Source organism: Vanacampus margaritifer, chromosome 7 (assembly GCF_051991255.1).
Source record: "Vanacampus margaritifer isolate UIUO_Vmar chromosome 7, RoL_Vmar_1.0, whole genome shotgun sequence".
NCBI lineage: Eukaryota > Metazoa > Chordata > Actinopteri > Syngnathiformes > Syngnathidae > Vanacampus > Vanacampus margaritifer.
In genome coordinates this window covers 18,816,316-18,838,400 of record NC_135438.1, presented here as the reverse complement: position 1 = coordinate 18,838,400, position 22,085 = coordinate 18,816,316, and the positions used below count along the sequence as shown (strand labels likewise).

Genomic DNA, 22,085 nt, shown 5'->3' with positions numbered 1-22,085 from the left:
TTGGTAACAGAAAGTAGACTGTGCTCGCCTATGAAGGGGCACATCTCAATTCTTATGCTGGGGCAAGTCTTGCGTGTTTGTGAATATGGTAGACGTGCTATGCCTCCCTGGGCATTCTGGCACACAGAGCTGCCAAGCCCCCCAAGGCATAACCAATTTTGTCACAAAAAGTAGATGAGATTTTAGACTCGGTAAAACCAGGTATGACTAGTAATGCGTGGTGTAATGTGATTTTGGTCAATTATTTGGAGGCATAGGCAGACAGATTTTCTACATCATCCACAAGTTAGAGATCTTCCAGTTTAGCTGCCAATGTCATACATGGACCCCAACGGGTCTGTTTTCTGTTTCCGCAATGTCAACCCTGTCGTGCGCCCCGACCGCCCTGATTTTAATGCAAATGACTGATGCTGCTGCGATTGGCCGGGAGAATGCTTCTTTCCAGCCCACATAGATGCACAATGGTGTAAACGTACAGTTTGTTATATCCAATTCTACCTGCACAAAGTCTACGAAAATACCAAAAAATGAAATAGGGTCCTTTATGGTTTATCCCAGGTTGGATTGTTTATTGAATGTAATCTTCAAAGACTTGAGTGTTGAGTTTGATTTTTGTCTCTCTAATCTACACAGGATCAAAATTATACACAGAGTCTCAAATATACAAGTCCACTGATATTTGATTCAAGATCTATTAGTAAGTTTCACCTTTTTTTTGTTGCCATTATTAACTCATTCTCTGCCATTGACGGCTATAGACGTCAAAAATTCATTTGAACTATTTCTATTAGTTTCATAATTTGTTTCCACTTTTGTTAACAAGAGTATGAAAAGCTAGGAAAAAAATGTATTGTACATTTAGAACAGGTATAAAATTTGTGATTAATCTTAAATTAACTAGTGAAGTCATGTGATTAATTACAATTAAAAAAAAATTATCACCTGATGACACTAATTAAAAAAAAAAAAGATAATTAAAAATTAGGGCCGTCAGTTTAATAGTTAACTCATGATTAATCACAAATTTTATATCTGTTCTAAATGTACAATAAAAAACAACTAAATGTACAACAAATGCGAGAAAAAATGTGCAACAAATAGATATAGTTCAAATGAATTTTTGACGTCTAAAGCCGTCAATGGCAGTGAATGAGTTAGGCTTCAGGTGTCATTCTGGCTGTACTTTTCTTGGCCGATTTGGTCAAAATTAGTTTGCTCTCTGACAGACACGTTTTCCCAGGATTAATTTACTGTATCTTAAATTTGAGGCTTTGGGAAGGCCAGAAACTTTGAAACCAGTTTTGGTGTGTGTCACGAACCATTATACTTTCGGGACGTCCAACTGTGTCCCGTGTTTCAGCCATCTAAATTTGAGTTGAATTTGAAATTGGAGCAAGTCCTTCTTCCTTTTAGGTTTGGATGTTGACAAACAACCCAAGAATCTCCAAGGCTGAAGCCTATCATGTCCCGGAAAACTGCTGGAACGCCAGTCTCACTGTTCAAGGGTTTTACATCATCAAGGACTGAGACGGTGCCAACCAAGAAAGAAGCCACTGCTCTGAAATTGACCTTCCAAGTCAACCGAAATTTGTGGCTACCAACATGGACACATGATCAGACGAGACACAGATTGAGGTATCAAACCACGATGACATCAAGTATGTCTTTCAAACCCAAGAACAACTGCATCCACCGTTGATCGTGCGAAAACAGAGCTGTGCCAAAACGAGAAGGTACCGCAGTGTGAAAAAGGGGCAGTACAACCATTACTGATTAATACTGCAAAATTACGCGTGACGCACAGCTCTGTTGACGAATAGTAATTGCTGGATGTTGGCTCAGTATGAATATGAAATGAGTATGAAATTAGTCATTCAAGTATTCATTTCATTAACTCATTCACTGCCATTGACAGCTATAGAGGTCAAAAATATTTTTTTTCAATTTCTATTAAACTTTTTTTTTCTACTTTTGTTAAGAGTATGAAAACCTAGAAAAAAAATATTGTATTTAGAAGAGATATCAAATTTGATCATACAGTCATACAGGAAAAAAAATAAGAAAAAATTATTTAAAAAAAATAAAATAAAATAATTTTGTTTTTTTAAAGAAAAAAGAAGATTAAAAATTAAGGCCGTCAGGCGATTAAAAATTGTAATCATAAGTAATCGCATGACTTCACTAGTTAACTCACGATTAATCACAAATTTTATTTGTTATAAATGTACAATCATTTTTTTCCTAGGTTTTCATACTCTTGTTAACAAAAGTGGGGGGAAAAATGTTAAACTAGTAGAAATAGTTCAAATGAAATTTTGTCGTTTATAGCCGTCAATGGCAGTGAATGAGTTAAGTATAAGTATATTTAAAAATAATAATAATATTAAGGGGAAAAGAAGAAAAGTGCTTCAAGTACATTTAGGAATAGTTACCATTTAATCCAGTGGTTCTCAAATCAGGGTACAAGAAAGCACTTCAGGTGGTACGTGAGATTTAAAAATATATTTGAAAAATCTCATCCATGCAAAAAAAAGAGCTTGATCATCACAGAAGTTGCCTCCTGCCACCAAGAACAACAAAAGATCCTCAATGAAGCACAAGTGTCTCACTAAAATGTCTCACTAAATGCAAAAACACTGTTCAGTGCAGGGGTGTCCAAACCTACTGCCCGGGTGTCATTTGCGGCCTGATATCAATTTTTCAGTGACAAATACATAAAGTAAGAAGGGAGGGTGTCGAAAACATACTTTTATATACTGTAGCATTTTTCTAAATATGCAAAAAAAAAAAAATAGTTTTAGGACTAAACACAATTTCTCTTCACATTACGTGACCCTTGCATTCTGATTTTCTGTATGTGGCCCTCAAATGAAAAAGTGTGGACACCCTTGGTTTATGCAACAACAATGAAATGTTCAGTGATGACGGTTAATGTTGCCATTTTTTTTTTAATTATTCCGATTTTTTTTTCTTAGCTGTTTCTGCATTTATTTAAAATTACTTTTAATTATTTCTTTTTTTTAGAACAGATCTGTACTGTGATCCCAAAGGAGGATACTTTTTATTATTTGCAATAATATTATTGTGCACAAATGTTTTAGCAATACTTATTTTTCTTTTTTGTGTGTTACATCTTTTTATTTCCAAATCATTCTAGACACCATTACAAATGGAGTTCCAAAGTTTAAGAAATCAGATGATGATGGCACAGCACTCTTTTTGGATTGTTTTTTTTTTCATCCACAAAGCTAGATGCTAAAGCTAGTCTAGCTAACGCTAGCTACTAGCAGCACCACTCCCAAAGAAGGTTGCATGTGCATTGAAAATAAGTCATAGCTTGCTTAATCCTCAAATGTTTTTCATGAGGCTGACTTTTGCCAAAACTTGTGCTATCAATACAAAGCAAATATACTTGCTTTTTTTGTGTGTGTGTGGGGGTTGTGCCATCAATGAACAGAACGTGGCAATACTTTGCCGGTACACTGCACAGGCTTCTATATATGTATATTAAATGAAGTTATAAGGACGTTAATCCATGTCATATATGTGTGTTTGTGTTACCAGTACTTGAATGTGTGTCATATTTAACGCTCACATTTATGTTACGTTTTTTTTTTTTTTCCCTGATTTTTGATTGTGTGTTAAATAATGACATTCAGTTCACTTCCTTGTTAGTATTTGCAATGCCATTAGCATTGCTGGTGAAAGACAAGTTCATTATATAATTTTTTACATATAATATCTATATCACAGTTTCAACATGACACTGTTGGGTAGAGTACTTAGTGACTAAGAATAAAGGGCCACACATGGTGATCGATCGGTCATTAACGGCCTGGCTTGGCAATCACAATTTTTCACGAATGTTGCCGATAATGATCATTGGTGATCGGAGCACCCCTACGGCACATACAACTTAGGACTTTTTGATCTTTTTTTAGCTGACACATTTTTGTCATAGTTGGTGTCATAGCTAGTTTGGTGGACAAAGTTCACAAAAACAATTCTTATGCACTCAAAACACATTTCTGTTTTCCATTTTGTCTTATGTGCTCGTAATTGTATCGACAGCATAAAACCCGGATCGTAACACCCTGAAAATATCTTCATTTTTGTGCCGAGGCAGGTCGAGTTTAGAATTTGTGAATTTGGTAAACCCCCGCTGCACGTTGGTAGGCGCGCAGCGTTTGCTATTGCACCCCCCCCCCCCCACCCCGGTACATCTGGCAATTTGCCGGCAGAAAGTAGTGTTGGACCCGCTAAAACCAGGTCTAAGTGGTGACGCCGCCGGTGTAACATCATTTTTGATCGAGGTGCAGGTAGATAGATAGTGTGTGGTGCATTCCATCGTATTTCATTCATAAATATGACAGCAGTGTCGGACAATCCCTCTGAATTATTGTTGAAATCAATCCACTGAATGAATTATTGTCATTACCGATGCCCAGAACCAATGCATACATTTTTATGTTTTAAATTATGTTTTAATGTCATTACTGCCAGATGGAGCTGGGGTCGCCTGGAAACCGGAACATGGGAACGTATTGTAAACGTATACTGTATCTTCTAGCCGGTGGCCGGGTCCGACAATCATCCTGAGTTATCAATAATTGATTCTAAAGGATTAGTTTTAAAGCTGGTTCTATGCATTGGAGTGAGCGCATGTCTGATGCAGAAATCTGTCCCCTTTTATAGATTTGGGACAGACTCAGTGCTGTCACACTTGACTAGTTTTCAGTTGTCTCATTTGAACAGATGCCTATCTGATACATGTCAAGACGACTGAAAAAGTGGGATGTCTCAATCCATTTGTTCCCTTGTAAGCCCCCCCCCCCACCCTACTCCCACCAGAACACCACCACCCCTAACACCACCCACTGCTTGACCTGTATTTCACTAACAAACATAATATGACCCTAACTTTATAACTTGCCTTTGTGTTTGTGTGTCTGTGTGTGCATGTATGATTTGCTAGGAAAATCCCATCTGGCCATAGTTCAGAGGGTCAACAATGAGGGTGAGGGAGACCCTTTCTACGAGGTTCTCGGTATTGTCACCCTGGAGGACATTATTGAGGAAATCATCAAGTCAGAGATCCTGGACGAGACAGACTTGTACAGTAGGTTTCCCTCTTAAAGTTCATACCAGATTAACTGTAGTCAAGGTCCAAACGTTAAGTCGTATCTAAATTTACAGTATCGGTTGCTCCAAGTTGATATCACAGCACAATTCAATTGGTGCGTTTGCATCAAAATGGATCACACTGCCATGAGTAATACTAAAACCCAAAGATGATTCTGAATCAAAACTAATAGTAACTCAAGCAGTGATAAAGCATGCCTTGTTATGATTTATTCCCACAGAAATGTCACACAACATACCGCTGGCGTCGGACCGAAACCTTGTACCTCCAAAATAGTCACTTTTCAGGAGACCCCAAAAACGGCATGTTTGTTCAACCGTTACATTATCAACCAGAGCAAGCCATTTTCAACCCATTGGATTGGTTAATAATTTGTAAAAAATAAAATACCAACATGTGGGGACTGACCAAATTGTGACTTATGAGGTCCCAGCCAGACGCCAGCGATATGCATTTCCTGTTCATCATTTTGTAACGGAATAGAAAGCTCAACTGTTCTGCGTTACCCACCTTTTCTAATCCAGTGATGATTTGATTGTTTGTTTTAATAATCTTACTCACAGGTAACAACTGCAATCTAATGGACACTGTCGTTGCATCTAGTAGACTGCGTTGAACAGTTTTTGCAAAGGACCAGATACAGTTACATCCATTTCTGCATCTCTTTACAATTTGTAGTATATATAGTAAACATGTATGTGGGTCAACCTCATACATAATTTTACTGATATGAGTAATTTAATTTTTGGTAATTATCATTCAAAAGGTTTATTGTTTTGAAGAAAAAAGGTTATTAAGAAGAAAAAAAAAGCGTAAATGTCTTTACTGTTATTGTTCCCAAATGAATCTTCAGGATTTGCTAAGGCTAATTACATTTATGGATATACAGTATTTAAATTATGTTGCTTAATAAGACTTTTCCATGAAAACTAACACTAGTTTTATTGTCTTAGAAGTTCCTTTTTGGTTCTTTTACAAATGGGCCTTCTTTGTCGCTCACACACTCTAAAAAACTGTTTTTGTCAAAAGTAATCCAAGTATGGATCAAAAATGGACAGATCCACTTAATGGGTCAATTTGACCCAAAATTGACCCAGGTACAGGATCGGTCCATTTTTGTACCCATACTTGGGTTATTTTTGACCCAACTGTTTTTAGAGTGTAGGGCCCTATTTTCATGCCCAGTGCAAATCTAGCACAAAGCACAGTCTAATGTATGGGTGGAATTTTCTTTTTTTCCTAGATGTTGCAGAGGTAGAAGGGGGCATTTGCGCCGTTGTGGGATGAGACACCACAAATTCCTGGCTCCCCTTATTCCTATTCAAATCTAGGTGGGGAGCGCAATACAATACGCAGTCTACCAAATTCACAAACACACTAAACACGAAAATCAAGATGCTCCCTTTTTTTTTTTACGCCGAGAGAAGTCTACTTTCTGTCACCAAATTGTCATGTGCACCGGGTGCGCGGCAGTTTTGTCTGCCGGAACACCCAGAAAGGCGCAGACTTGCTCTGGCATGAAAATAAAGATAGCCCAGTTCGACGGCAAGTGCACAGGCGACTCTCTACGGAAATAGGGCCCATAATATTTTACTGTTACTGCCACTGCAGAGAGCCTCATTATGTTGTTGCAATACGCCAGAGGAATCGGTGAAATCAAGTGCCTGGAAGTGGCAGCCATTTTGCATTCACAAAGTAGCAGACAGCAAAATAGATGTAGCTGTTATATGTAGTTGTTATTTCTGAGTTCTGTATGAATTTGTAAAAGTGTCAGAATCACTACATGTCTTTATCGTCATTATGAATGTATGAAGACAAAAGTGTAATGGTTTAAATGAGTAGCTAGGATCATTTCTGCACATGTATCTGCAAAGTTTGAAGGACAACACGTAAAATGTGCATCTCATGTGGTTGGCTTTTCTCTTTACCATTTTGCAAGAAGCGTATTGCCACAAAGTGTTTTTCTAAACAAAGTTGGCAAAATTGAAGTTGTTGTCATTGTTAATCATTTTTAAGAAATCTTTTTTTAGATTACCTTTGCATTGGGCTGCCGTTAAAATAGGGTTGCTTTTCTCTTGGTTGTCCTCATTTTTTAAATCATCAATACCTTTTTGAAATGAGGGCTTCAAGCATGGAAAAAATGCTATTTAAGAAAAAAAATGAACAACTGTATTAACTGTTATTATAAAATGATACAAAAATGCCCATATACTGCACATTGTGCTAACATCATGAATGGTTATTTTTATTTTATTTTTTATTTTTTTTTGGAGAGAGCTCAGTATTGTTCATTCGGTAATCTTACCGATTCGACATGTCATCATCATTGCTCGCTCTCATGAATGGTTCTGATTGCTTATCTAATTAGCGTTTCTTTTACTTTTTGTTCGGTTTCCCCAAAATTGGCAGCCACGCGCTATTGGCCCATTTAACTTTGCTGTGGTTTTGACCTGACAACATGTACATGTGTGTTTTAGGTTATTGTTATATTTCCATTCATGTTTTAAAAGTCATTAGTGTGCATGTTTTTATAGCATAGAAATGGGAATCGGCGGGTCTTAAGAATTCCTAATTTCAGGTGTAAGTGATGGATTTCTGAAGTTTTGATGCCTATGTTAGTTTTTAAGTGCAAATTAAAACTAGATGTAAATGGTAACAGCGACACTATACGTGATTGGTGCATTTTTGGTGCAAAAGGAAGCAACGTCAGTGTCATGGCCGGGGGCATTTGCGGCCACCACTCTCCCAAATGAGTTACTGTTCCCCCTCGCCCCACCCTCTGCAGTGTTTTTAATGTATGTGTACATCTTATCCATTAAGATAGCAATATTTAGAGAAAAAATTGACAAAATGATAAAACGGTATTTAACATTTGCAAAAGGTCATGTCACATCCTGTCAACATACCGTGTACGCACACCTAAGTGAGCTGACTGCTTTCAAGCTTGGCCTAATACCCCTAATTCCACCCGATTCATATAATCAGCTCATCAGCAAGCTCTGTAGAAGCCTGATAACGATCCTGATCTTTAGATTCAGGTGTGATGGCGCCTAGACGTCAATATGTGGGAATTCATTCTCCACCATAAGGCCCCTTCCAGACGGAAGCAAAGCCGGCTTCGTACTTCAAACAAATCTCGTACACACAGAATCATTTCAAGACTTGCGTGTGTCTAAAAGAAGATGCTGAGGACGTTTAAAGGCTGTAATGTATATGCCAAGTCTGGACTGGCGCTGTAGTGCAGCCACAGGGAATTAAAAACGTAGAAGAAGACGGACACTAGCTACAGAACAAACATGACTTTTTGCATGTATCAAAACAACATGAAAAGGACAAACACAAGAGAAGTGACAATGGCAGGTGATTCGAGTACCGCTTATTGATTGTTGTTGACAGACTGACGGTTCGCACGCGAGAATTGGCGCATAAGTCATCAATCTGCGACAATGCGTCGTCATGGAGCTGCGGCCATTACGTCATCACTGGAGGAGTATCCTGCATATGGCGTCCAGACGACCGCGTACGGGGTTTTGGAATCTTTCCACTCTGGAGCCCGGTTTCAAAAGTGACATTAATCATGAGTTAACTATTGAAGTCATTAATTACAATTAAAAAATGTAATCGCCTGACGCAATTTTTTTTTAAAAAAAAGAAAAGATTATTAAAAATTAGAGGCGTCAGGCGATTAAAATTTTTAATCTTAATCAATCGCATGCATTAGACCTAGGATTTTTTTATTGTACATTTAGAACAGATATAAAATTTGTGATTAATCGTGAGTTAACTGAAGAAGTCATGCAATTAATTACGATTTTAATTGCCCGACGCTCCTAATTTTTAATTGTAATTAATCACATGATTTCAATAGTTACCTTCCGATTAATCACAAATTTTATGTGTTCTAAATGTACAATATTTTTTTTTCTATGTTTTCATACTCTTTTTAACAAAAGTGGGAAAAATGTTAAACTAAAAGAAATAGTTAAAATTAATTTTTGATGTCTATAGCCGTCAATAGCAGTGAATGAGTTAACTGTGGGCATGGGTGGAGTAATTTTTCGTTCTTTTGTTTATTTTGTAGATATTGCTGAGGTAGAATCATAGCGGCATCCCTCATTTGCATTAAAATCAAGATGGAGTTTTTTTCATTAGCTTGTCAGCCCAAGGTTTGGGGGTGCAAACAACGGACATGCGGTGAATCCTCTTTGTCGCCGTAGAAAGGGAGTGCGCATGGCGGCCGGCCACACGCGGCGATTAATATTTAGCGACGGGCGTTGTTGTTCAGGAAAATCAAGAAATATCTGATGGCTGGTCCGCCCCTTGTGTCTAGTCGCCACTTTCACTATTACCACTGCCATGTATGAACCGGTTTAACGCTGTGTGCTGCATTCGCGTCCCCGTTAGTCTCCAACTCCTTTTCCGGTAGAATCGAGGCGTATTTATCACTGCCTCTAGCGAGAGTCTCGTAACCGTCCGCTTACTGCGCAAGCAGGTCGGGGGTTGCCAGATACTGTGTCAAATATTCCCCACAATGAATACTGTTTACTGTACAATTGTGTGATTAGTAGGAGAAATGACCAGGAAGGTACCGGGCATGACATTGCAGAAACAGAAATAGATTCACTGTGTGCATGACATCGGCAGGGAAACTGTAAGATCGCCCCTTGCAGATATGATGTAGTTGAGCGCGCATGTGATGAGACATGGGCAATTGGAGAACTTGCACCCAAGATTGTGCGTGCGTGTGTGACCACCACGCCATACAGTAAATTAAGCTTTTTGGCCTTATGACTTGAAACGACCCAACAAAAATGCTTTGTGAGGGATTCAATCCCACATTTACAATTAGGGTATAAAACGCACTTTGGGTGACACTTTGCACATGGCACATTGTGATCCTTTTTTGTTTAAAAAATAATAATAAAAATAATAAAAATAAGCTAAAATTTGCTCTTCCGACCAAGTTCCAAATTTTTCTTTTTATGTTCAGTGGGTGTTTTTGACTTTGGTTGCACATTGAAAACATGCTTTTTTTTGTGCTGTGCACCATAACATAAATTGATTCAACTTTTTAACTATGTTAAACATTTTAATATTATTAAATAATAATATGAGCAGTTACACAATGTTTGTATAATTGGGAGTTGTGCCTTCTCTAATACATATGGCTTGAAGTAATGCTAAGAATGTGGTAAACTAACAACGTAGCCCCCTATAGTTCTCTTTTAGTTCTGAGAAAGTCACCCCAGCTATGTTTCCAGAAAAGGCAATGACGTTTGGGTAACTCAAGTTTAGTCACCCTGTGACCCGGGACGACTATTTCCATTAGCGGATTGACATGGCGGACTAAACTTCTTCATGCCTTCTCATCACTTGTCACTTTCTGTCTGCAGCTGACAACAAGACGAAGAAGAAAATCACCCATCGCGACAGGAAGCAGGATTTCTCGGCCTTCAAGCCGTCCGACAATGAAATGAAGGTTAAAATATCACCTCAGCTTCTGCTGGCTTCCCTGCGTTTCCTAGCAACAGGCAAGTGGGCTGCGTTGCTGCGTCGCTACCCCCCCCCCCTCCCCCAGTGTGCCTTAAGCCCCCTCGCCGCCAGGAAAGTTTGTGCGTATGTGTTTGCAGTTTGTGTTGTGTGCACATGTGCCTGTATGTGCTGCGAGTTTGAGGGCAGTTGGGTGCAAAGTGGGGTGAGTTGAAACGAATGCATGTGTGTGCGTGTTTGAAGGGAATGACAACCACCACGTTTGGGAAGAAGGCCCCAAAACGCAGGTGCCTCGTCAAATTTGTTTTAACACCACCCAATTTACTTTGACTTAATTCTTCTGCGACCTTACGTTAACGATAGCATTTTTAGCCTCCGACGTGTTTCGTGCCATTTTTTAAGTATTTTCATCAAACTTAAATTGAAGCTGAATACTTCAGAATTGGTGATATTTCTTCAAGTGTAGATGGATTTTCTTTCGCAGTTTAACCTAACAGCTATACGTTGATTATGTTATTTTAAAGGTTAATAGGAAGGTTAGCTCCTGTTAGCGTAGCTAGCTGCTAAACACAGTTGTATCAATGCTGCTTTCGAGGATGGTCGGAAGTCGGATATATTCGAGTTGTTTTTTCCCAGGTCCGACCTGAAAGCGTTCGAGGCGAAAGTAAACAACCAAAATGGCAGCTGATAGTGATAAATTGTTTTTTTATTTTAGCCCTCAAAAGTCATTTTGAACTCCAGCAAACTTGCCTTCTCACAATTTTGCTTCATTTATTGTTTTTATCTTATTTCATAAGCATTCCATATAGTTCAACAGTTCACCGTATCATTTCATGCAGGGAGATAGCGGCATATTGTCACGTACGTTGTGTTACGTGAAGTTATATGTCGAATATTTATGAATGAAGAAAGCTATCTAGTTTTATACTCGGGTAAGTTGTGTTTTGCCATTCACGACCTGTGTTTCCAAAGGGGTCACCATTGTAGACTGACGTCTCTTGAAGTCCGTCCCAGAAGTCGGGGTCCTTTCTTTTCTTTTTCCTCGAATGCAGTACAAATTGATGTTATTAGAAGGGTTAGGTAGAAGGTTAGCACACACAGTTCCATTCCTAATGCATCATTATTTTGTTTTTGTCAGCAGTTTGGTTTACTCAGTGGTTGTAAGGTCTTCTTGCAGTTTGTCCTTGTAAGTGTGTTACTATCTTTACAGCACAGATATAAACCCAAACACAGTATAAAAAAGGAACTGTTGTTCACTTAGAGCAGCAGGAAGTGGCGATTGACGAATACACTTGAGACAGCTGTGATTGTATTGTCATATACTACAATGAGAAGCAGACCTCATCCAAGGTAGAGCTGTCAAATGATAAATAAAAAAAAAAGATGAATCACATCTTAGAATTCTGATTAATCACTTAATTTAAAAAAACTTTTTATCAAATGTTTTTGTCTGCACCTGTTATGTGTTAATACCTTTATCGTAATCATCCGCTGTCAAGCTAAAGGATCATCTGCGGTCAAAATTAGTAGCGTGATTAATCCGCATTAATTCATGATTAACCCCTGGGCATTATTTGACCATTTTTTGGCTTTTTGTTGGTTCTGACCAAGCCATTTCAAAATAAAATAACGGCCAGGGGTTAATGTGATTAATCAATGAGTTAACGCTTTGACAGCACTAATCCAAGGTTTAAATAAAATCTAGATTTGAATCAGCAACAAACTGTAAATCTTCATAGATACAGTATTATACACATCCTGCTGCTATCCCCCACAGCTAATTTTGATTGGTTCTTCCCTGGGCTATGCCCCACCCAAATATAGTGGAAATTGAGTTCAGAAGTGTTTACAAAATCCTGCTATCAATCATAACACAAAACACAATAAAAACATAAGATCCTTACTGGGGATACTTGCACAGTATTTAGATTTTTTGCAATCTTATCATTTATGTTATCTCAAATGACGTCGTAGTGCCTATTATTTGCTTGCTGGGGAGACATGAATTTGAATTGTAGTTGTGTGTTGATTCCACTGTTCAATGTTCATTCTGACCTCCTCCTTTTCTGTCTCTGTTAGAGGTTGACCTGTTTGCACCACCACAAATGTCTGAAAAGATTCTCCTGCGCTTGTTGAAGCACCCCAATGTCATCCAGGAACTAAAATACGATGAGAAGAGCAAACGGGCGCCTGAGCACTACCTCTTCCACAGGAACAGACCTGTGGACTATTTCATCCTCATTCTGCAGGTGAGTGGGATTGCGGACATTGAGAAACATCATCCAGGGCAAATCCTTTAACTTTGGGTCAATATTCATGTCAATTTGGAGACGGCAGGCAGTTGATAGCGATACTGCCCTAGCCATTGCAATAATTGTTCAAATGTTGATTATCGAGCATTCTAAATTCTGTTTTAATAAAACATTGAAAGAATAAAATTACAAAAGTGATTTTGTTTCACTTTGGGGTGACTAGCCTTGGTACCAAGACCCCAAATTTAGTAGATAAAAATCTCAGAAATGAGATAAAGTTGATTAATTTATTGTCCACTCAAAGTGTTAGTGTTAGTGATACAATCTTGTAGACTTTTTGCTGCTGTTATCAATTGAAGATCCTTTCTTTGTTCAAATTGTAGACTTTATTTACTTTTACTATGGTGAAGGATAATTTTTGCCTCATCAGTTCTTAACTCATTTAGACGTCAAAAATTAATTTGAACTATTTCTGTTAGTTTAACATTTTTTCCACTTTTAACAAGAGTATGAAAACCTAGAAAAAAAATTGTTATTGTACATTTAGAACACATATAAAATTTGTGATTAATCGTGAGCTAACTATTGAAGTCATGTGATTAATTACAATTTTTAAAAAAAAAAATGAATCGCCTGACGACCTAATTTCTAATAATCTTTTCTTTTTTTAAATAATCTTTTTTCAAAAACCAAATTTTTAATATTTTTTTCTTTTCGTTTTTAAAATGATCTTTTTTTCAAAAAAATAAAAGATTATTAAAATTAGGGCATCAGGAAATAAAATTTATTTATTGTAATTAATCGCATTAAAAAAAATGTAATTAATCACATGATTTCAATAGTTAACTCATATTTAATCACAAATTTTATATCTGGTCTAAATGTACAATATTTTTTTTCTTACTCTTGTTAACAAAAGTGGAAAAAAATGTTAAACTAATAGAAATAGTTAAAATGAATTTTGATGTCTATAGCCGTAAATGGCAGTGAATGAGTTAAAGCAACCTCCCAAAAATGTCTTGACAATAATATGTTCTATGTAACCCCACTAGTCTTAATACGGTATTCTGGTTAATAATGTGTTAGTGGCAGATGAGTTAAGCAACAAAATCCAGCAGTTCTTATCAATATTAGAAGGCGGCCATTTTACCACTTGCTGTTGAGTGAAAATGACATCACTGTTGCTCAGATCTCAGGTAACGACCAACCGCAGCTCACCTGTTTTCTAAAGCTGAGCTGTGATTGGTTGTTACCTGAGACCTGAGCAACTGTGATGTCATTTTCAGTCGACAGCACGTGACAAAATGGCCGCCCCTGAAATGGATTTTGATTCCACAAATATAATATTAATCAGAATGTCATGTTTAGACTAGTGAGGTCACATATAACATACTATTGTCAAGAAATGTTTAACGTTGACGTCCCCTTTAAAACTTTATCATGACATTTTTTAGGTCATGTTATGTTGTGTGAGAACAGTAGAACTTTAAAAAGATCACTTTTAATTTGGACTGAATTTGCATTTCTGAGAAAAATCTTCAGAGAATTTTGATGTCATTATATGTGATGTCATCTTATTACGGCAGTTTTTTTTGTTCAACATTTATTGAAAAAGTTGAACCACCCTAATTGATCAAGGCATTTGAAACCTTTGCTACCTCATGAGAGCTCAGTTCAGCGAGCGTCAATTGACTGTGCGCCAGAATTGTTTGCTTTTTCTCTGGCGTTTTAGGTTTCTATGGGAAATGTAAATGAAATGGTTTGCTTTTTGACATATGAATGTTTCACTGAATATAAAACCAACGCTATGTACAAAAATGTTTATTTCCCTTCTTGCTCTAAATGTCTGACTTGTTCAGGGCAAAGTGGAAGTGGAGGCAGGCAAAGAGGGGATGAAGTTTGAAGCGGGGCCATTCTCCTTCTATGGGATGATGGCGCTCACTGTCTCACCAGGTGAACACTGATTATACAGCTTGATTGTTTTTTTCCCCAAGTCATCAGTGGCTCAACTATATTTTGCAGCTTTGAAAATAAATAAATAAGAATATTAAGCTTTGTCAGTCAAATTTTAAAAAGCCTTTTGCACCAGTGGCCTTCTTGCAGTGACAGTAGTAGTGATGGCCTCGCTCCTTTTGGTTCATTCATAAACTTCAACTATTCCCTGTTTGTTCCAACCATTTTGATCAGTAGATAGGAACTGAGAGACACCTTGTGGTGAAAATAAAAAGTGTCCTCTGTTGTGTGCACTCTCAAATCAAATTGAATTCTTCTTCATTCCCCTTTCAGTCCATCTCAGCCATTGCAGATGATGTTGAATCAGAATTAGTTGCTGCTGATTTTGCCTACATGTACATTATATGATTATACTTACCTTTCTTTATTCTCCCTCCCCCGTCTTTTTTCTCCCCTCCCTCTAAAGTCCCGCTGTCCCTTTCTCGAACATTTGTCAATAGGGCCGATTCATTAGCTGGATCACCAGGTACGGTGTACTTTTCGTTCTCTACTCACACCCGTCTTCACATTGACTTCTCAGCTGCTTGCTAATCTAATTTTTTCTTGTCTAACACAGCAATATTCAGGAGCATGAATACTTAATGTTTTGACTGACTTTGCAAATAGTGACGGCTGTATGTCTAGAAATTGGTTTGTACTTGAATGCACCATACATGTGAATGAAAAAGAAGGGAAAGAGTGCAAAGAAAAAGACTGTAACACCCTCATCCTCTGAGCCATTATTCAAGGGGGCTGAATGGTGCTGGAGACTGGAGGCCCCAGACTCCGCCCTCTTCCCCATCGCCCCTAACCTTTAACCCCCTGACTGCATAAACAAGACCTACAGCTACAGCCCCCTGCTGGCCACCACTGTGCGCACATACAAAGAGAAGCACGTACACATATGTCCACTCGCACAGACGCGAGGAAAAACAAGCACAGACTGCATGCTTAACTTGAAAGGATCCACCAGTATTTATATAAACATTCAGCTCCTTTTTGGGGGCCGGACTGCCGCATGTTGATGTTGTCATTCACGCATGTCATTTTTTGATATCGGTACTTTTTTGGGTTGGAAATAATGACCTGACCCCTGCTGTCCTTTGAAAGTGGAGTACTAATCTGCAAGACTTCACAAGACCCACTGTGCTCGGCGTGCTCGGCCTGCACACGCACACGAATGCTGTTTTTGTGCGTCTCATAGACACCGACTTATTCCAATGTTGGATTACATACATTCCAGACAGCGTAGTAGCATTGGTTTGAGCCAAGCTGTTTTCACTTTGTTGTGTGTGATTTTCACTAGGCTTCTTTAAGAAGTGGAAAAATATAATCTGGCTTTAATTAAAAAAGAGAACAAGTACTTTCTATGCGGTGGCGCAGGCAAGCTGCCTCATTGAAACCCGCCAACTCATGAAATACTCTGTGGTTGTCCAAAAGGGTATCAAAATTATATTTCAATCAATAGCATCAGTATCTTGACCTTCACACATGCCATTTTAATTTGAAGTCACCACCGTAGGCTGTAGTAGGGCTGGGGAGGAAAAAAAAGTCGACCACAAAAATAAATCGAAACATAATTTTTCCCTTAGACTTCACCATGTACACCATCCAAAACAACCTACATAAACTTGTTGTATCCAAACTACTAATGACCCTTTTGCAGTCTTTCAGCACCCTCTATTGATGGAAAGTCAATACAACAGTCAATGATGTCTCAAGTGTTTGCCACCCCCCCCCCCCCAAAAATGGGGGTGTGTCCCCCTCATTAAAAAACAACAACAACCAAACAAACTAAAAATGAACAAACTATATATGTTTGATGTGTTTTCACAAAATCTACAGGTGGGCATTCCATCAATATTGACTGAAGGTCCATCAATGACGGACACCCCATTTTGCTGACAAATGACTGATTGATGATTACAATGCGGTTCGGCTTGAAATATTGATGATGTTAACGATTCACGGTCATTTATTGACGTGCCCACCTCACCCAAAATATATCGTTTGGACAAAAATGTCAATTTTGATATTCCTCCAAAAATAACTTCTTAATCAGATACTTGACTCATTGAGCCATTTCATCATAAAAAAAAATGTTTTGTCCAGAATTAATTTGATAACTTCATTCTTTTTCATGTCCAATAAATACCTTTAAAAACTATTTTTTCCACTTGCTGTCTACTGAGGATGACATCACCTGTGCTGACGAAACAGGTAACGACCAATCATGGCTCAGTTTGCTGACAAAACCCAGAAAACAGGTGAGCCGTGATTAGTCGTTACCTATTTCCTCAGCACAGGTGATGTCATCTTCAGTTAACAGAAAGTGGAACATTTTGTTTTTAAAGGTATTAATTGTACATGAATCAAATTAATTCTGGACAAAATACTAACGCAGAAAATGTCTCAATGAATCAAGTATCCATTTAATGTCTCTATTTTCATTTGCCAGCAGCAAAAAAGATTAAATTGTAGTAGAAGTTTTTAATTAGCATTTGGTAAGTAATGTACATCATAACTATGGCGTGTTTTTTTGTCAAGCTGCTAGCTAGTGCATCTGCGAGGCCTGCTCCTTAAAGCACCTGGAGTTATTTGCTGCTAATGTCACTTCACAAATGATTCATATAAACGGACAAAGCACCCAATAAAAGTCCATATGTGAACCCTCCCACACAACATCGAATAGAAGTCGACAGGCTTACCTTATAGCAAAAGCAAAATGTCCTCATACTGGCGAATGTTTGTAATCCAAACATAGAGATCATCTTCAGTTGCAGGATCTTTCTTTTTAACGAGTCGATTTCTCCTTTTAATTCAATGTATTTATGCACTAAAGCAAAATATGTCACAATACAATCATGAGGGAATTAAACGTTCCTATCAGGGGTTTTCCTGTGTACAAAATTCAGAGGCGGCCACCTCCAGACTGAGTGACTGATAATGAATGAATGCTTTAACATGATAATGGTCATATTTTATTGGAACTATTATTCTTATTACTGAAACGGAAAATGGAATTATTGTATGTTGCCTGTAAAAAGCGAGTCAGTTGAATTTACAGAATATTTGCACGTCATGGCGCATAGTCAGGATGAGGGATGTTCGATACCACTTTTTTCCCGACCGATATGCAACTTTTGAGTAGTCACCGCTACTGAAACCAAATACCGATACCACTAGCAAATCAAATTTCCCCCCATGAATGACAGATGATTTTAAAGAAAGACCTAAATATCCCAATGTATTGTTTTTACTTAAAATGGCATGAAGTTAATGGCAACTTGGTATTCATTTAATTTCAAATTTCTTGATCGTAAAACGGAGGGCGGCCAATAATGGTATCGGTCACCGCCGTGAGTACCGATACCTTAAAATAAGACTGGTATAGGCACCGATACCACTCACCCATCATAGTCAGGATGATACCACATCTGCCTCAATTTGGGCCAAGAAAAACCCTATACGAGTGCTTCCCTGCAAACGCGCATAGTGCAGCAGTCGGGTTGAAGTGGAATGAAGATGAAATGATGTAATTATGCAATGTTTTAGTTACTCTTTGATGTTGTGAATTTCATGCGGTGATGAAAGATGACATGTCACGTCATCAACGCCTCACAAATGAAGCGTCTGCCTGACTCGCATGATTCTCTTTTAATTGGGATGAAGTTCCACTCAAATATGGGCTATGAAATATACTTGATAATGAAAAGATGATCATGTCATTAGGATGGTCTCGAGAGATACAGAGAGAGATTTAGCTCGTTAGCTACAGTAGCTGGCTAGTTAGCAAGATAGATAGATAGCGAGAGAGAGAAGAAAAAGAGAGCAAGAGATTGAAGAAAAAAGAGAGATTTAGCTTGCTAGCTACAGTAGCTAGCTAGTTAGCAAGAGAGAGAGAGAGAGAGAGAGAGAGAAGAAAAAAGATTTAGCTTGCTCGAGAGATAGTTAGCTTGCTAGCTATAGGAGAGAGAGAGAGAGATTTAGCTTGCTAGAGAGAGATTTAGCTTGCTCGAGAGATAGTTAGCTTGCTAGCTATAGGAGAGAGAGAGAGAGATTTAGCTTGCTAGCTACAGTAGCTAGCTAGTTAGCAAGATAGAGAGAGAGAGATTTAGCTTGCTAGCTACAGTAGCTACCTAGTTAGCAAGATAGAGAGAGATTTAGCTTGTTAGCAAGATGGATGGCTGGATAGTTCAGTCATGTCATGTCATGTCATGTATCGTGATCTATTTTTGTGTAACATTGACACTGGCTAACTTCTCTGACAGAGAATAAATCTCCCCCACGGCCGTTTGGACTGAACCACTCGGACTCTCTGAACAGGAGCGATCGAATAGATGCCATCACTCCCACTTTGGGCAGCAGCAACAATCAACTCAACTCCTTTCTGCAGATCTACGTACCTGACTACTCGGTCAGAGCGTGCTCAGACCTGTATTTTCTAAAGGTGAGTCAAACGGACCGACCCTTTTCACCACGTTTGCTCTTAGCACCAAAATGATCCACGAATTTGATGACATTGAGGGTTTGAGTGGTGATCTGATGACAATTTGGTCATATATGGTCAAGAAACACATCTGAATCATATAAATTGTGATGATACGCCCATGATTGGCTGCAGGGAATTTGGACTTTGGATTTCAAATCAGTAGTCGACTGAATTAGAAGAATGAATCGAGCATGTGCCAATATAGAGTTTGTATGGTCCGCACTGTCCTTTCGCACCCGTCAGTGATCCAAAATGAATCCCAACCTTCTTTCTGTGACCTATGACCTGCTGCCTCTATCCTAGGTAACACGGCAGCAGTACCAGAACGCCGTGATGGCGTCGCGCATGGACAAGACGCCGCAGTCCACGGACAGCGAGTTCACCAAGATCGAGTTCACGCTGAACGACACCCCCGCCGCCTTCACCGGCAGCGCCGCCCCCACCACGGCCATGACGGTGGTCTTGACCAACGAGGGGTCTCACCTTCTCAATCAGCAGTACAATTGCGTGAGCAGGAGCAACCACAGCGGGCAACACGAGGGGCTCATCTAGCCCCGCCGCCTTCCTGTCTGACGGACTCACGGTGCAAGCGGGGGGCGGCTCGAGGTGAGGGAACGCGGGGGACTGCCCCCCGGTGGAGGGGGGATGCTACTACACCTTGTTAAGCCGGTGCTGTGACTGAGCTTCCTTTTGGGACGATGTGACACTTTGATAGCGGTAAATTGGACGAGAGGACATCAGCCTGCATGCCAACCTGCCCACACACACACACACACACTATATTTTCCACTCAGGCCAAAGACCTTGGTCCCCCCCCCCCTTTTTTTTTTAACACACACTCCCAAACAAATCCCCCCTTTTGCATCTTTCAGGGAAACTCAGTGGACATTTGATCCCATCAACATGGACTCCAGAGAACAAAGGTTTGGCCAAGACTGCACCAAAAACCGCTTTGAGAGAAACCATGACATCATCAACCAAGAATGTTTTCCTGTATTTATTTATTTTATAATATTGTATGTATATATAAAGATATATATGTGTATGCGTGGAGATATGGTGTGACATTAAAGTCGTACCGAGAGGACATGCTACATATATGGAGCTAAACATCCATTCGTGTATATGAGGGGGTGAAGGTCTTTTACAGATACAGTATGTACATTGCAGATTGTCTTATTTTTACTATTGTGTATTCTAAATTGGGCTTTTTCACCTTAAAAAAAATCACACTATTGCCTTTAAGAAAAGAAATCAACCTTAATTATTTTTAACAAAGTGCAATGAAGAGAAATTTATTTAAGAGATGATTAATATTAATAATACAGAAAATTGACTGTATTGTAAATTGACAGATATATTTGTATGTATGCTCTGTGTGTATTTGTATGTTTGCGTTTAAAAGATGTGACACCCACCCAGCATCCATATGCAAATTTGCCTTCATGTCTAATTGGAGATTGTGACAAGTCTACTGCACGTTCAAGTGTGAGTTGTGATGCATTGCGGGAACTTCCGCTGACGTCAACGTGGAAGCGCCAATGCAAGTTAAGTCATGTCAAAGAGTGGTTTTGTTTGTTTTTTTTTGCCAATTTTACGCTTAATCAAACTTGACTATTGCACAGTATTAATGACCTCATCTAACATGTTGAGCGACATCAACGTCACATGAAGAAACCGCGACATGAAAAATGTCTACGGATGACACCGCATTCCTGATCCACGCTATTTTGTGACACTCCAGAACCGAGCCTGATCTGAGCTCATAAAGGCTTTTTTTGTTTTGTTTTTTTGACAGCAGTGAATGTGAGAAGAGTGTTGTGGCGGCTATCACAATGCAGATCATAATCCATGTTTAATAACTCTTTAGTTACGTCAGAGCTGTTGTTTCACATCTGCTGTGGCTGCCATTAAAAGATTTACATTGATTTGTTTCACTTTAATGGTTCCATTTTATATTGTCTTTTACAGTTTTAAATGTTCTTTTTTTATCACCAATTATTCATTATGCTGCATATGCATGACTCGGGCAAAAAGCCTACTACTACATCTAGGATCTTTATTAACCTTTTGTGATAGACCAACACAATGTAGCAGATATTTGTGAACTGGAATGAAAATCCCACTGAGGACCTATGACAAGATTTATTATTCTTATTATTTTAATCTGCCTAACATTTCAAAAACAATATATTTCCATTCCACTCCACAATTATACTTGTGTTAATCATGTCTCAATACAAAACGTTGAATTTGGTGGTTGTAAAGTGGCAAAATATGAAAAAGTTCGTGGGATAATTAATACTTTTTCATGGCACGTAATGTTCCTTTTGTTTAAAATGTCACTACATTTTGGGGGATTGGGAGTAAATGCGTTTTCGAGCCAAAATAATGCGAATAATATGGCCCACTTGACACCAGAAACAATCGACATAAGTACAGTAACGGAAGAATTTTGTATTTTGCCATGTCCCATCATTGATTTTTAACTACTCAATTTTGAACACAGAATGAGAAGAATGAAAGTTGTTTTTTTATTTAACCGTGCATGTACTGTTTATTACCGGTAGAAGGCGCTGTTTCTGCTACATTAAAACACGGGCGTGTTTCCCATTGCTGTTGGTCCTCACGGGTGTCCCGGCGCACGCCCACACACTGTTGTCAGATGTTTTCACGCCGACAGTGAGTAATAAGTAAAAAAATATATCTTAACGGT

The 22,085-nt window shown here is 38.6% G+C and overlaps 1 protein-coding gene across 5 annotated transcripts in view; it reads left to right on the top strand.

Annotated features, from left to right (window-relative positions):
* The window catches only part of cnnm2b (cyclin and CBS domain divalent metal cation transport mediator 2b), a 62,394-nt gene extending 41,097 nt beyond the window's left edge, over nt 1-21,297 (top strand). Inside the window, exons 2-8 of one of the 5 annotated variants that reach the window (XM_077571748.1) lie at nt 4,976-5,119; nt 10,537-10,674; nt 12,713-12,882; nt 14,745-14,838; nt 15,305-15,364; nt 19,149-19,327; nt 19,673-21,297. In XM_077571748.1, coding sequence (XP_077427874.1) covers nt 4,976-5,119; nt 10,537-10,674; nt 12,713-12,882; nt 14,745-14,838; nt 15,305-15,364; nt 19,149-19,327; nt 19,673-19,921 — 1,034 coding nt within the window. In that variant the 3' untranslated portion in view covers nt 19,922-21,297. Of the gene's footprint in view, nt 1-1,413; nt 1,489-4,975; nt 5,120-10,536; nt 10,675-12,712; nt 12,883-14,744; nt 14,839-15,304; nt 15,365-15,454; nt 16,986-19,148; nt 19,328-19,672 lie in introns of those variants that run through there. The other 4 variants (XM_077571750.1, XM_077571749.1, XM_077571751.1 and 1 more) reach the window with 4 other exon arrangements.
* The last annotated feature ends 788 nt before the right edge of the window (nt 21,298-22,085 follow it).